The sequence below is a fragment of the Ranitomeya variabilis genome, chromosome 5, assembly GCF_051348905.1.
Source record: "Ranitomeya variabilis isolate aRanVar5 chromosome 5, aRanVar5.hap1, whole genome shotgun sequence".
Lineage (NCBI taxonomy): Eukaryota > Metazoa > Chordata > Amphibia > Anura > Dendrobatidae > Ranitomeya > Ranitomeya variabilis.
Window position 1 is genome coordinate 29,336,012 of NC_135236.1, and position 15,327 is coordinate 29,351,338.

At 50.6% G+C, this 15,327-nt stretch overlaps 1 protein-coding gene across 1 annotated transcript; it reads left to right on the forward strand.

Annotated features, from left to right (window-relative positions):
* Positions 1-1,204: 1,204 nt before the first annotated feature.
* Positions 1,205-12,830, forward strand: LOC143774219 (dnaJ homolog subfamily C member 18-like). The gene is made up of 2 exons (XM_077261601.1): positions 1,205-2,688; positions 11,108-12,830. The coding sequence occupies exons 1-2, from the start codon at positions 2,182-2,184 to the stop codon at positions 12,095-12,097; spliced, it is 1,497 nt and encodes a 498-aa protein (XP_077117716.1). The 5' UTR covers positions 1,205-2,181; the 3' UTR covers positions 12,098-12,830.
* The last annotated feature ends 2,497 nt before the right edge of the window (positions 12,831-15,327 follow it).

Sequence of the window (15,327 nt, forward strand, 5' to 3'; positions counted from 1 at the left end):
CTATGGCTGGCACTGTTATTAGGACACTATGGCTGGCACTGTTATTAGGACACTATGGATGGCACTGTTATTAGGACACTATGGATGGCTCTGTTATTAGGACACTATGGACGGCACTGTTATTAGGACACTATGGATGGCACTGTTATTAGGACACTATGGCTGGCACTGTTATTAGGACACTATGGCTGGCACTGTTATTAGGACACTATGGATGGCACTGTTATTAGGACACTATGGATGGCACTGTTATTAGGACACTATGGATGGCACTGTTATTAGGACACTATGGATGGCACTGTTATTAGGACACTATGGCTGGCACTGTTATTAGGACACTATGGATGGCACTGTTATTAGGACACTATGGATGGCACTGTTATTAGGACACTATGGATGGCACTGTTATTAGGACACTATGGCTGGCACTGTTATTAGGACACTATGGATGGCACTGTTATTAGGACACTATGGATGGCTCTGTTATTAGGACACTATGGATGGCACTGTTATTAGGATACTATGGATGGCACTGTTATTAGGACACTATGGATGGCTCTGTTATTAGGACACTATGGATGGCACTGTTATTAGGACACTATGGACGGCTCTGTTATTAGGACACTATGGATGGCACTGTTATTAGGACACTATGGACGGCACTGTTATTAGGACACTATGGACGGCACTGTTATTAGGACACTATGGATGGCACTGTTATTAGGACACTATGGCTGGCACTGTTATTAGGACACTATGGCTGGCACTGTTATTAGGACACTATGGCTGGCACTGTTATTAGGATACTATGGATGGCACTGTTATTAGGACACTATGGCTGGCGCTGTTATTAGGACACTATGGATGGCACTGTTATTAGGACACTATGGACGGCACTGTTATTAGGACACTATGGATGGCACTGTTATTAGGACACTATGGACGGCACTGTTATTAGGACACTATGGATGGCACTGTTGTTAGGACTTATTACATGTAACATTAGCAAATATTTCAGAATGATTCCTAGCGCTGTGACCCTTGCGATGCGGCAGGGTATGGTGATCTCAGCATATTCTCCTTCGGCTGAGAACTACATGTCCCATCATTCCCGGGGCTGGGAGGGAAGCAGCGTGGGCTGCTGGAGATCAGCTGCTGCTGTCTGTACTGCGTGCTGCCTCTCTTCAAGGCTTTTTATAGGACTAGTGGGGGATGGGACGTGAGAGGAGGCCAGGGACATATGATGCCTTGCTCCAGGGCTCTGGCTAATTAATCCATGCAGGAGGTGGGGATCCTGGGATCAGTGTCATCTCCGCAGCCGGGCAGGTGGCGACATCAATGCTGGGCTACCATCATCTCATTCTCCGGATGCTGCAATAATCACTGGACGCCGTCCGGGATCCCGACATCTGCAATACTGTAGAATAATAGGATCCGGCCTGGATTCCGGGAAGAATCCGCATTGCACAGGAAGCTCCGATCCCGCTGCGAAATGCTGGAGGTGCATCCATATTCATGAGCAGCTGCTGACACCCAGGATCCCTCCATGCGCGTCAATGACAGGGTGCGAAGACGCCGTAACACCTCCGTCTACATCCAAGCCCGCGCTCCGCTCACTGGAGCCGACCGTGCCACCTCCGCAGTCTGTACACCCGGCCATGTGTCTCTAGGAAAAAGCCTTACATCCAGATTTATTTTAATCTGCCATTTTCAGAATTTTTCATTTTAGAATTTTTGCAAATTTAATTTATTTTAATTTAATTTACCTTCTGAAATTGCAACTCCAAAGATAAATATTAACAGACGTCGTATTTTATTTTTAATTTTTGATAAAGAAATAAGAATTTTTTTCTTAACATTTCTTTTAAAAAAAAAATGTTGACAGGAAATGTTGGAAATCTGCAAAGCTTCTTGTCCAATTTCTTGTTTTGATAGAGCTTAGTCTTAACCTTCCTTTTTATTACTCGGTTAGTGTGAACGAGGAAGTTCTAAAACTTTCTTATTTTTTAGATATTAATTAAAATATAATAAGTAATTTAATGTCAGAAGTTACAACTGACATTTAAAGAAGACTTGAAAACAAAATTGACAAATTTACTAAGTTCTCCAAATTTGTATATACTTTTTTTTTGGATGATATAAGGACTTTCTTCGAGACATTCGGAGACGAAGTTGGTTGAGATGGAGCGACAAAGAGCTGAGATGCTCATAAAGATCGCACGGGTGCGACTCCAGTGCGGAAGAACGGGGGATGCTCTAAATTACCTTTATCAAGCCCAAAGCCTCTACCCCACCCGCACGGCTGCCGGCCTCATTCAGGCCATACGAGGAGGCTATTTTGATCCAGATGAAGCCCAATGTGGACCAACACATGGTCATTATGAGCAACGTGACTTCTGGGCCCATGAGAACCACTATGCAGGTTGTGGGAACTGTGGCAGGACAGCGTGGCAAGAAGAAGAGGAGGAAGATGATGATGATGAAGATGATGATGACGATGAGGAAGATGACGAAGAGGAAGACGAGCAGAGGGTGATGCAAGGATTTGAAGACCATGAGGATTATTACCGAGTCCTTGGAGTCAGGAGGGATGCCAACACTGAGGTGATAAGGAAGGCGTATCGGAGACTGGCGCTGAGATACCACCCAGACAAGAACAGCTCTCCGGGAGCCACAGAAGCCTTCAAGGTGAACGGGGATGGTGAGCCAATGTGAAGGCCAGTGGGTGGGTTTTGCTCTATATATTATGTGAAAAATTGCAAAAATTCTGATTTCTTAAATATATCTAATTTGGGGAAAACTGGGTGACGATCAATATGGCTGTCATTAGAGTTGAACCAACATGCCTCGTTGTCTAGAGTAGATGTAAGGTGAGTGAAAAAAGCCATGGTGGTCTAGGTACTGACGTGGTCTATGCCAACATCCTTGGGATCTGGATTTTGGTATTGACAAAAGGTCAATGCCAAAAGCCCAGGTGGTCTTGGTTATTGAAAGAGCTACTGTAAGCACCCAAATGTAAGCACCCAAGGTGGTCTCCAGAGAGGAAAGACACTATTGCATTCAGGATTGCCTAGGGAAGGGAAGGTGTTGATGACAGCATTCCTGGTGAACTAGGTATGGAAATAGTCTGTGGCAAGTCTCATGTATGGAAGAGGTCAATGCCAAAATCCCCTGGAGGTCTAGGGCAGTGAAGATGAAATGTCAGCATATTTGGTGGCTTAAGTACTAAAAAGGTTAATGGCTACATAACTCAAGATCTAGTCGCTGGGTCTCTTTGCAGATGAACTGCAAAGGTACCTGGAGGCATGTAGAGGTGTTTGGAAGGGGAACCAGGTGTCTGAAAGGGGACAGAGAAGTTTGGATGGAGCCAAAAGTGTCTGGAGAAAAACACAGGAGTCTGAGGGAGAACAGATGAGACTGGAGAGGGAGACAGGAGAGGGAGACAGGAGAGACTGGAGGGGAAGACAGAAGAGACTGGAGGGGGAGACAGGAAAGACTGGAGGCGGAGACAGGAGAGACTGGAGGGGGAGACAGGGGAGACTGGAGGGGGAGACAGGAGAGACTGGAGGGGGAGACAGGAGAGACTGATGGGGGAGACAGGAGAGACTGGCGGGGGAGACAGGAGAGACTGGCGGGGGAGACAGGAGAGACTGACGGGGGAGACAGGAGAGACTGGCGGGGGAGACAGGAGAGACTGGCGGGGGAGACAGGAGAGACTGGCGGGGGAGACAGGAGAGCCTGGCGGGAGAGACAGGAGAGACTGGAGGGGGAGACAGCAGAGACTGGCGGGGGAGACAGGAAAGACTGGAGGCGGAGACAGGAGAGACTGGAGGGGGAGACAGGAGAGACTGGAGGGGGAGACAGGAGACTGGAGGGGGAGACAGGAGAGACTGGCGGGGGAGACAGAAGAGACTGGCGGGTGAGACAGGAGAGACTGGCGGGGGAGACAGGAGAGACAGGCGGGGAGACAGGAGAGGGAGACAGGAGAGACAGGAGGGGGAGACAGAAGAGACTGGCGGGGGAGACAGGAGAGACTGGCGGGGGAGACAGGAGAGACTGGAGGGGGAGACAGAAGAGACTGGAGGGGGAGACAGGAGAGACTGGCGGGGGAGACAGGAGGAGACAGAAGAGACTGAAGGGGGCAGAAGAGTCTGAAGTGGGCAGTAAAGACTGGTGGGGGCAGAAGAGACTGGAGGAGGAGATAGAAGAGTCTGGAGTGGGTATAGAAGAGACTGGAGGGTAGTTAGTGGAACCTGGAGAGGGGACAGAGGAGTCTGGAGGGGACAGGAGAGTCTGGGGTGTGCAGAGGAGTTTGGAGTGGAAACAGGAGTCTGTGAGAGGGCAGAGGAGCATGTTGAGGGTCAGAGAAATCTGGGTATGTGAGAGTAGTGTGGAGAGGACAGGCTGGCACTGCCTTACTCCCCATGCACTGGAGTGGGGGGGGGGATGAATGGCTGCTGGTGTCTTTATCTAAGGTCTACGGCCGTTATTATTTTAGTAACCTCTTTAATGCTTGATCACTTTTCAGATTGAACATTGGGGAGTTTCCTGAAGACGGAGGTGTTTGCTTTTCCTTATTCCCCACACATTAGGACACCCGGCCACAAACACTACATATGACCCCGTACAGTTCAGACCCCTAAATACAGATTCCATAAATAAATAAGAACCCTCAAACTACAGAGCAGACACCAGGCCCCATGCCCCCCAGTACAGACCCCAGAGCAGACACCAGGCCCCATGCCCCCCAGTACAGACCCCAGAGCAGACATCAGGCCCCATGCCCCCAGTACAGACCCCAGAGCAGACACCAGGCCCCATGCCCCCCAGTACAGACCCCAGAGCAGACACCAGACCCCATGCCCCCCAGTACAGACCCCAGAGCAGACACCAGGCCCCATGCCCCCCAGTACAGACCCCAGAGCAGACACCAGGCCCCATGCCCCCAGTACAGACCCCAGAGCAGACACCAGGCCCCATGCCCCCCAGTACAGACCCCAGGCCCCATGCCCCGCAGTACAGACCCCAGAGCAGACACCAGGCCCCATGCCTCCTGTACAGACCCCAGAGTAGACGCCAGGTCCCATGCCCCTCAATACAGATCCCAAAGGAGACGCCAGGCCCCATGCCCCCCAGTACAGATACCATAGGAGACACCAGGCCCCATGCCCCTCAATACAGATCCCAGAGGAGACGCCAGGCCCCATGCCCCCCAGTAGACATCCCAGAGCAGACACCAGGCCCTGTGCCCCCTTTACAGATCCCAGACGCCAGGTCCCATGCCCCTCAATACAGATCCCAGAGGAGACGCCAGGCCTCATGCTCCCCAGTACAGAAACCAGAGGAGACACCAGGCCCCATGCCCCCTGTACAGATCCCAGAGCAGACACCAGACCCAGTGCCCCCTGTATAGACCCCAGTGTAGATGCCAGACCCCATGCCCCCTGTACAGATCCCAGAGGAGACACCAGGCCCTATGCCCCCCTATACGAACCCCAGACCAGACACCAGACCCCATGCCCCACTATACAGACCCCAGAGCAGACACCAGACCCCATGCCCCCTGTACAGATCCCAGAGGAAACGCCAGGCCCCATGCCCCCCAGTACAGATACCAGAGGAGGCACCAGGCCCCAGGCCCCCTGTACAGCCCCAGAGCAGACACCAGACCCCATGCCCCCTGTACAGATCCCAGAGTAGACGCCAGACCCCATGCCCCATGTACAGTTCCCAGAGCAGACACCAAGCCCCATGCTCCTCAATACAGACTCCAGAGGAGACGCCAGGCCCCATGCCCCCTGTACAGATATCAGAGGAGACACCAGACCCATGCCCCCAGTACAGACCCCAGAGCAGACATGAGACCCCATGCCCCCAGTACAGATCCCAGAGAAGACACCAGGCCCTATGCCCCCCTGTACAGAGCCCAGAGCAGACACCAAGCCCCATACTCCTCAATACAGACTCCAAAAGAGATGCAAGGCCCCATGCACCACAATACAGACTCCAGAGGAGACGCCAGGCCCCATGCCCCCAGTACAGATCCCAGAGAAGACACCAGGCCCTATGCCCCCCTGTACAGACCCCAGAGCAGACACCAGACCCCATGACCCCCTGTACAGACCTCAGAGCAGACACCAGACCCCATGCCCCCCTGTACAGACCTCAGATCAGACACCAGACCCCATGCCCCACTATACAGACCCCAGAGCAGACACCAGACTCCATGTCCCCCTGTACAGACCCCAGAGCAGACACCAGACCCCATGCCTCCTGTACAGAGCCCAGAGCAGACACCAGACCCCATGCCCCCCTGTACAGACCTGTCAGGAAATAGGAAAGTTCTGATTACTTCACTTACACATACAGAGCTCTCAGCTACAGTTTCCTCTGCTTGCCAACACAAGGTTGGAATTCTGAGCCACTCTTTCTCCCTCTGTCTGTGTGTATAACCCTAAACCCCTCATTTCCCGCCTTCCTCAAGATTTTATACGGCTCTATGCTGCGACAGACAAGTCTCCCTACCCTTCTCATTCCCCCCCTCGCACCTGGTACTGGCTAAAACTGGTACAGAAAGCCTGAGATTCTATTGTTCTCTGAAGGTTATGTCTATTGGCACCGATCAGGGCTAGAGATATAAGAATTATATATTCCGGATGTCCATCGAGGGACCTATAACTCCCTGAAATTGCTAGAAGCTAAACCCAACGAGTGCAAAGAGCGGGTTTCTCAGCAAGTGGACCACGTAATTACACCGTGTTTACACTTGAAAGAATCCCCATCATGTGGTGCACATCCTGATCATTGTGTCTTTTGTATACGAGATTCATACAGCGAGCTAGGCATAAAAAATGGTTGCAATAACTCTAAGTAAAGGGGAGGTTTCAGCCTCTAAGTGAGGTCACCACAGGGGGGTTTTGGTTTTAGGCTAGGAAATAAGTGAGTAAAGTCGCAGTCTTCACGTATCTTTGTCTGGGGTCTAGCTGCTATACAGGGGTCATGCATCTGGATATATGCTCGCCCTTCCCCCACAGCACACAGTCAGCCATGAGATGATATGACATAACAAAATCTAAGTGTTTTTCAACTTTAATCCCATTTTATTTGTAATTGTAATGTACATATGATATTTGTCTTCTTTATAATATCTTTTTATACCTCTGTAAACACTGCCTACCTTTTTTTGGAGTAAAATATATAAAATTACTAGCTTGTCTCTCCTTGCTCTATAACATACGGTCACGTCCTCTGAAGTGAATTACGATACTAATCTAGGTTGGCTCCGGATCCGTTAAAGGGAACCTGTCACCCCCAAAATCGAAGGTGAGCTAAGCCCACCGGCATCAGGGGCTTATCTACAGCATTCTGGAATGCTGTAGATAAGCCCCCTATGTATCCTGAAAGATGAAAAAAAGAGGTTAGATTATACTCACCCAGGGGCGGTCCCGCTGCGGTCCGGTCCGATGGGTGTCGCGGTCTGGTCCGGGGCCTCCCATCTTCTTACGATGACGTCCTCTTCTTGTCTTCACGCTGCAGCTCTGGCGCAGGCGTACTTTGCCCTGTTGAGGGCAGAACAAAGTACTGCAGTGCGCAGGTGCCGGGAAAGGTCAGAGAGGCCCGGCGTCTGCACATTGCAGTACTTTGCTCTGCCCTCAACAGGGTAGACAAAGTATGCCTGTGCCAGAGCCGCAGCGTGAAGACAAGAAGAGGACGTCATCCTATGAAGATGGGAGGCCCCGGACCAGACCGCGACGCCCATTGGATCGGACCGCCCGCCCAGGTGAGTATAATCTAACCTCTTTTTCTCATCTTTCAAGGTTACATCGGGGGCTTATCTACAGCATTCCAGGATGCTGTAGATAAGCCCCTGATGCCCGGTGGGTTTAGCTCACCTTCGATTTTGGGGTGACAGGTTCCCTTTAATAATTAAGAAATTGGAGCTGGTGGCAGCGGATTTGTCCTGTGCAGTTGGGAGGCTTTGTAGCGACCGGCGGCGTTGATAATTATTGTTCCCGCCTGAGTGGGAGTAGTTATATCGCCCAATAGCCAGTACATAGCAGGCAGCCTTTCTGGCAACTAATTACCCTAGGTGCAGTACTCTGACTGACCTGAGGGTAAGGGGGGCGTCAGAGAGCTGCAAGTTCCAAACTGGAACTGGGAAGTGGGATATAGATAAGTCCTTTTCAGAAAGAACCAGGGGCAACCAAACAACCCCGGTTCATGACAAATTGGTGTGAGTGGTGGGGATGATAAAGGTATCCTCCCCCGTAAACTGTGACAAGACCACAGAGCACCATTAACCGCAGATCCCCCATAATAGTACGTCATCTGCAGATCCCCCAAAATAGTGTGTTATCCACAGATCCCCATAACAGTGCGTCATCCGCAGATCCCCATAATAGCGCATCATCCGCAGATCCCCCATAATAATGCGTCACCCACAGATCCCCCATAATAGTGCATCGTTCACAGATCCCCCATAATAGTACGTCATCCGCAGATCCCCCATAACAGTGTGTCGTCCACAGATCGTCCATAAGTGTTATCCACAGATGCCCCATAATAGTGTGTCATCCATCGATCCCCATAACAGTTCGTCATCTGCAGAACCCCCATAACATTGCGTCATCCACAGATTTCCCATAACATTGCGTCATCCACAGATTTCCCATAATAGTGCGTCATCCGCAGATCCCTCATAATAGTGCATCATCCGCAGATCCCCCATAATAGTGCGTCATCCTTCAGATTTGCCCATAATAGTGCATCATCCGCAGATCCCCCATAATAGTGCATCATCCGCAGATCCCCCATAATAGTGAATCATCCGCAGATCCCTCATAACAATGTTATCTGCAGGTATCTCACTTCCGGTATTTTTCCCTCCTCATTTAAGCATGCCATCATACATCCATTACTTAAAAAACCCTCCCTCGACCAAAACTGTGCCGCTAATTATAGGCCTGTCTCTAATCTTCCCTTCATCTCTAAACTCCTCGAACGCCTGGTCCACTCCTGTCTTAGGCTACTTTCACACTTGCGTCGTGCACTGCACGTCGCTATGCGTCGTTTTGTAGAAAAAACGCATCCTGCAAAAGTGCTTGCAGGATGCGTTTTTTTCTCCATTGACTTGCATTAGCGACGCAGTGCGACGCATTGCCACATGTCGCAACCGTCGTGCGATGGTTGCGTCGTGTTGCGTCAGACCGTCGCCACCAAAAAACGTTGCATGTAACTTTTTTGGTGCGTCGTGTCCAGCATTTCCGACCTCGCATGCGCGGCCGGAACTCCGCCCCCTCCTCCCCGCACCTCACAATGGGGCAGCGGATGCGTTGAAAAACAGCATCCGCTGCCCCCGTTGTGCGGCGCTTGCACAGTATGCGTCGGTGCGACGTGCAGTGCACGACGCTAATGTGAAAGTAGCCTAACCCGCTATCTCTCAGATAACTCTCTTCTCGACCCTCTTCAATCTGGCTTCCGCTCTTTACACTCTACTGAAACTGCCCTCACTAAAGTCTCTAATGACCTACTAACAGCTAAATCTAATGGTCACTACTCCATGCTAATTCTCTTGGATCTGTCCGCAGCATTCGACACTGTGGATCATCAGCTCCTCCTCACTATGCTCCGCTCCATCGGCCTCAAGGACACCGTTCTATCCTGGTTCTCCTCCTATCTCTCTGACCGATCCTTCACTGTATGTTTTGCTGGTTCCTCCTCCTCTCACCTTCCCCTTACTGTTGGGGTTCCTCAAGGATCAGTCCTAGGCCCCCTCCTCTTCTCTTTGTATACTGCCCCTATTGATCAAACAATCAGTAGATTTGGTTTCCAGTACCATCTCTATGCTGATGACACTCAATTATACACTTCTCCTGATATCACCCCTGCCTTTTTAGAAAACACCAGTGATTGTCTTACCGCTGTCTCTAACATCATGTCCTCCCTCTATCTGAAACTGAACCTGTCAAAAACTGAATTCCTCGTGTTCTCTCCCTCTACTAACCTACATTTGCCTGACATTGCCATCTCCGTGTGCGGTTCCACCATTACTCCCAAGCAACATGCCCGCTGCCTTGGGGTCATCCTTGATTCAGAGCTTTCATTCACCCCCCACATCCGATCACTGGCTCGCTCTTCTTATCTGCATCTCAAAAACATTTCTAGAATTCGCCCTTTTCTTACTTTCGACTCTGCAAAAACTCTTACTGTTTCACTTATTCATTCTCGTCTGGACTATTGTAACTCTCTACTAATCGGCCTCCCTATTACCAAACTCTCCCCGCTCCAATCTGTCCTGAATGCTGCTGCCAGGATCATATTCCTCACCAACCGTTACACCGATGCCTCTACCTTGTGCCAGTCATTACACTGGTTACCCATCCACTCCAGAATCCAGTACAAAACTACTACCCTCATCCGCAAAGCACTCCATGGCTCAGCACCACCCTACATCTCCTCCCTGGTCTCAGTCTACCACCCTACCCGTGCCCTCCGCTCCGCTGATGACCTCAGGTTAGCATCCTCAATAATCAGAACCTCCCACTCCCGTCTCCAAGACTTTACACGTGCTGCGCCGATTCTTTGGAATGCACTACCCAGGTTAATACGATTAATCCCCAATCCCTACAGTTTTTAGCGTGCCCTAAAAACTCATTTGTTCAGACTAGCCTACCACAACCATAATCAGGTTCCTCGCATCATGTTCTCATACACTTTATGCAGTTAGCAGACCTCTGTGTCTGTAAAGTTACATATTTAGGCAGTTAACTGGTTCATGCAGCTTTACATGAACACCCGAGTCTTACACTATGGCTGGTCCAAATAACTAAAGCAATTGTTACCATCCACCTCTCGTGTCTCCCCTTTTCCTCATAGTTTCTAAGCTTGCGAGCAGGGCCCTCATTCCTCCTGGTATCTGTTTTGAACTGTGATTTCTGTTATGCTGTAATGTCTATTGTCTGTACAAGTCCCCTCTATAAGTTGTAAAGCGCTGCGGAATATGTTGCCGCTATATAAATAAAAATTATTATTATTATTATTATTATAAGTGTGTTGCCGCTTATCTCCAGCTTACCTCTATTCTCATTGGTTTCTTTGCTTCTTCTAGGTTATTGGGAAAGCCTTCGCGGTTCTCAGTGATCCAACTAAGAAAAAAGTTTATGATGACTCCCAAGGCCGAGCTCAAGCTCCTTCTGACCATGACCTGACGACAGACGAGATCTTCGACCTATTTTTCAGGGGTCACTTTTCTGCCCGAGCTGATTATGCCTTCAACAGACGTCCACGAGAGACACCGAGATCTGCCAGGAGAGATGAACCAGAAGGTCGATGGCAGAGGTTTGCCACAGAGGCAGATTTTCAAGACAAACCAAGATGGCAGCAGAGAGAAGGTATGAGACAAAACAATGGCCAAGAATGGAAAAGGAAAGAGGAGGCCTCCCAGGAAGGACGGAGACAAGAACAGAAACAGGAGGGCAGTCAATCAAAGTGGCAGAAAGAAGCTAAAAGAGAGCCGGGAAGACCCAAGACCCAACAGGAGAGGAAACAAGATGCTGGACGGACAAGTCCAAAGTGGTGGGAGAAAACGGGTCAAGAGCCCAAAAAGTCAAGATGGCGTGAAGAAATGGAGAAACATAATATAAAACGACCTAGGAGACAAGAGGAAGAAGAGGAAGGAGGTCCACCTAAGTCAGTTTATTCTGCTTTCATCCAGGTCCTCCCAGTCCTCATTCTGGTGGTGGTATCAGTGGTGGCGCAAATGACTGCTACTACTCCAGCCTATAGTCTCCATCCTAAACCTTCTTATGGCCTAACAATCCCACGGGAAACCAGCAGTCGTGGGGTCCCGTACTATGTCAGCCAGAATTTTCAGAACCGGTATCGAGGGCAAACACTGGTGGAGCTGGAGAGGGCAGTGGAGAAGGAGTATGCTGAGCAAGTCCAAGCTGGATGTTGGAAAGAGAAACAGCAGAGGTCCGACTTGGCCAACCTTGCCCGACTTTATGGAGATCAGAGATTAAGGGAGAAGGCTGACACGTTCAAGATGGAGAACTGCAGGAAGTTGTCAGACCTCATCGGTATACGGAGGGGAGGTTGAGACAATAGGGACTTCTAGCGAGGACCTCAAAAGACTTTTCAAACTGAAGTGAGGACCTTCTAGAACTGTCTTGCGCCAGATAATAATACAGCTACTAGGAAACCTACCCGATTTTGGGCCCTGAAGCTTCGGGCCCAGGCGACACGTGACGTATGTCATATACAGCTAGGTGACACCGGGCATAATGTCGGCAAACCACCAGTGGGAGAGGATGGTGAACTTCGTGCTATCAAGTTTAACCAAATCACCTGGGACTTCTGTTGGGCAATCCTCGTCTTAAACTGTCCCATGTTGCCTGGGCCGTCTATTCATTTTAGGCCGAATCTTCTAAGACATTTCTTGAGACATTTTTAGAGACTTATCATCTAAATGTTCCTCATACTGTGAATATAGACAAAGATAGTGCCAAAACCTTTCTGCACCCCACCACCGCTCACTGATTCACATAACACCATCAACACCGCGCTTCCCATGGATTGTCTTCACGTCACTCAATAGTTGTCCCCTCGACTCAGTGGGAAGATGTCTCACACATAGTGCTGGCTGTAATTTTACTGTATGGAGATAGGGGAAAGGAAGCTTCCACCCAATTGGTTATTACGAGTGACTCCTTCAAGGGCATCTCCAAGAAGGACTATAACATCCCCTCATGTCTTCAGTACGATGCTCACATCACTAGACTCGAGTATTTATATTTTACTTTGCCTGTAAGTTAATAAAATGAACACATTTATCTCTGCCGTCCATCATCATTCTCTACGAGAAGGGTGAATGAGGAGCCGAACTGTTGGGGTCACAAGGTAGTGAGGGGATGAGGTTTCCAATGCCTTAGTGCTGGCGGCCATCAGGTGTCCTCCTGGAAAGGGTGGTCCCTCCTCCACCTCATAAGAGTCAGGAGGCCTTTGGGGTCTTCTGACTCCCATGAGAATCGGGGGATGTCCATTACTTTGCAGCTGTGCCATAAAGTGTTTTAACCTTTTCTTGACCAGAATGAGGAGCCGAACTGTTGGGATCACAGGGCATTGAGGGGATGGGGTTTCCAATGCCTCAGTGCTGGCAGCCATCAGGTGTCCTCCTGGAAAGGGTGGTCCCTCCTCCGCCTCATAAGAGTCAGAAGGCCTTTGGGGTCTTCTCACTCCCATGAGAATCGGGGGGATGTCCATTACTTTGCAGCTGTGCCATAAAGTGCATTAACCCGTTCTTGAACAGGTGAATTCTCGTTTCTACGTTTTGGGTTTTTTTTCTCATCACCTTTCAAGAGCCATATCGTTTTCAGTTTTCCATCCACGTAGCCGTATGAGAGCTTGTTTTTTGGGTGGCGAGTTGGCATTTTTATTGATACCATCTTGGGGTACAAATGACGCTTTCATCGCTCTTTATTACATTTTTATCAGGATGATGCGGGAAAGTAAAAAACTGAAATTCTGACTTTTCGTATTGTTTTCGGTGCAGGATAAATAATATTTCACATTCTGGTTGTTCGGATTTTTACAGATTCGCATATTCTTATCTTTTTAAATGGGGAGGAAAGTTTATGGTGTTTTTTCTTTACTTTTCGCATTATTACTTTTTAGTTCCCCTTTGGGGACTTGAACCCGCAATCATTGGATCCGCGGTTTTATAGGCCGTAATACGACATTTAATAGTGAAAATCGCGGACATCCATGGAGCCCTGCACTTGGTGGTAAGTGGGCCTTCACCGTGTGAGGGTGATGGACGTGTCGACCCAACCATAGCCGGCTCCGATCTCCATGTTATACAGCCAACACCCACCGTGTGTGGACTCATCTGCTCGGCTCTACCACGTGGGTAAGTCATCACCTAAGGTGGGGGATACTTTACTGATTGCTTGGGGTTCAAGTAATTGCCATCTCCAACAGCCGCATGGACAATGAATAGAGGGGAGGTGCACGTCAGACCCCCAGCCCAGCTATCCTACAGATACCAACTGGATATGACCCTTTGAACAGTGGGCAAAAAGCAGAGATTTCTAAGACCTCGGGGGGGCTGAAGAGGGTCATAAAGGGATTAAGCAAATTATTACTAATCTACAGGATAGGTGATAACCTATTGATTGGTGAAGGTCCGACCACTGGGACCGATCGACAGAACAGGTAACTTTTATCCCGTTAGATTGGAGCAGAAGTGCACACGCCCGTCCCTGTGGGGCGCCAGAGCTGCGCTGAAGTGCACACGCCCATCCCTGTGGGGCGCCAGAGCTGCGCTGAAGTGCACACGCCCGATCCTGTGGGGCGCCAGAGCTGCGCTGAAGTGCACACGCCCATCCCTGTGGGGCGCCAGAGCTGCGCTGAAGTGCACACGCCCGATCCTGTGGGGCGCCAGAGCTGCGCTGAAGTGCACACGCCCGATCCTGTGGGGCGCCAGAGCTGCGCTGAAGTGCACACGCCCGTCCCTGTGGGGCGCCAGAGCTGCGCTGAAGTGCACACGCCCGTCCCTGTGGGGCGCCAGAGCTGCGCTGAAGTGCACACGCCCGTCACTGTGGGGCGACAGAGCTGTGTTAAAGATCACACGCCCGATCCTGTGGGGCGCCAGAGTTGCGCTGAAGTGCACACGCTCGTCCCTGGGGGGCGCCAGAGCTGCGCTAAAGTTCACACGCCCGTCCCTGTGGGGCGCCAGAGTTGCGCTGAAGTGCACACGCCCATCCCTGTAGGGCGCCAGGGCTGCGCTGAAGTGCACACGCCGTCCCTGTAGAGTGCCAGAGCTGCGCTGAAGTGCACACGCTCGTCCCTGTGGGGCGCCAGAGCTGCGCTGAAGTGCACATGCTCGTCCCTGGGGGGCGTCAGAGTTGCGCTGAAGTGCACATGCTCGTCCCTGTGGGGCGCCAGAGCTGCGCTAAAGTTCACACGCCCGTCCCTGTGGGGCGCCAGAGTTGCGCTGAAGTGCACACGCCGTCCCTGTAGGGCGCCAGGGCTGCGCTGAAGTGCACATGCTTGTCCCTGGGGGGCGTCAGAGTTGCGCTGAAGTGCACATGCTCGTCCCTGTGGGGCGCCAGAGCTGCGCTAAAGTTCACACGCCCGTCCCTGTGGGGCGTCAGAGTTGCGCTGAAGTGCACACGCTCGTCCCTGTGGGCCACCAGAGCTGCGCTCATCTTTATTTGGCAATTCCATAGGGCCACCGCAGATCTGCACCAGAAAAGAATAAATTAGTGGGGGAGGAAGGATATGAAGGTGAAGACATGGAATTCTGAATTATTACAGGTCCTTGCCGTG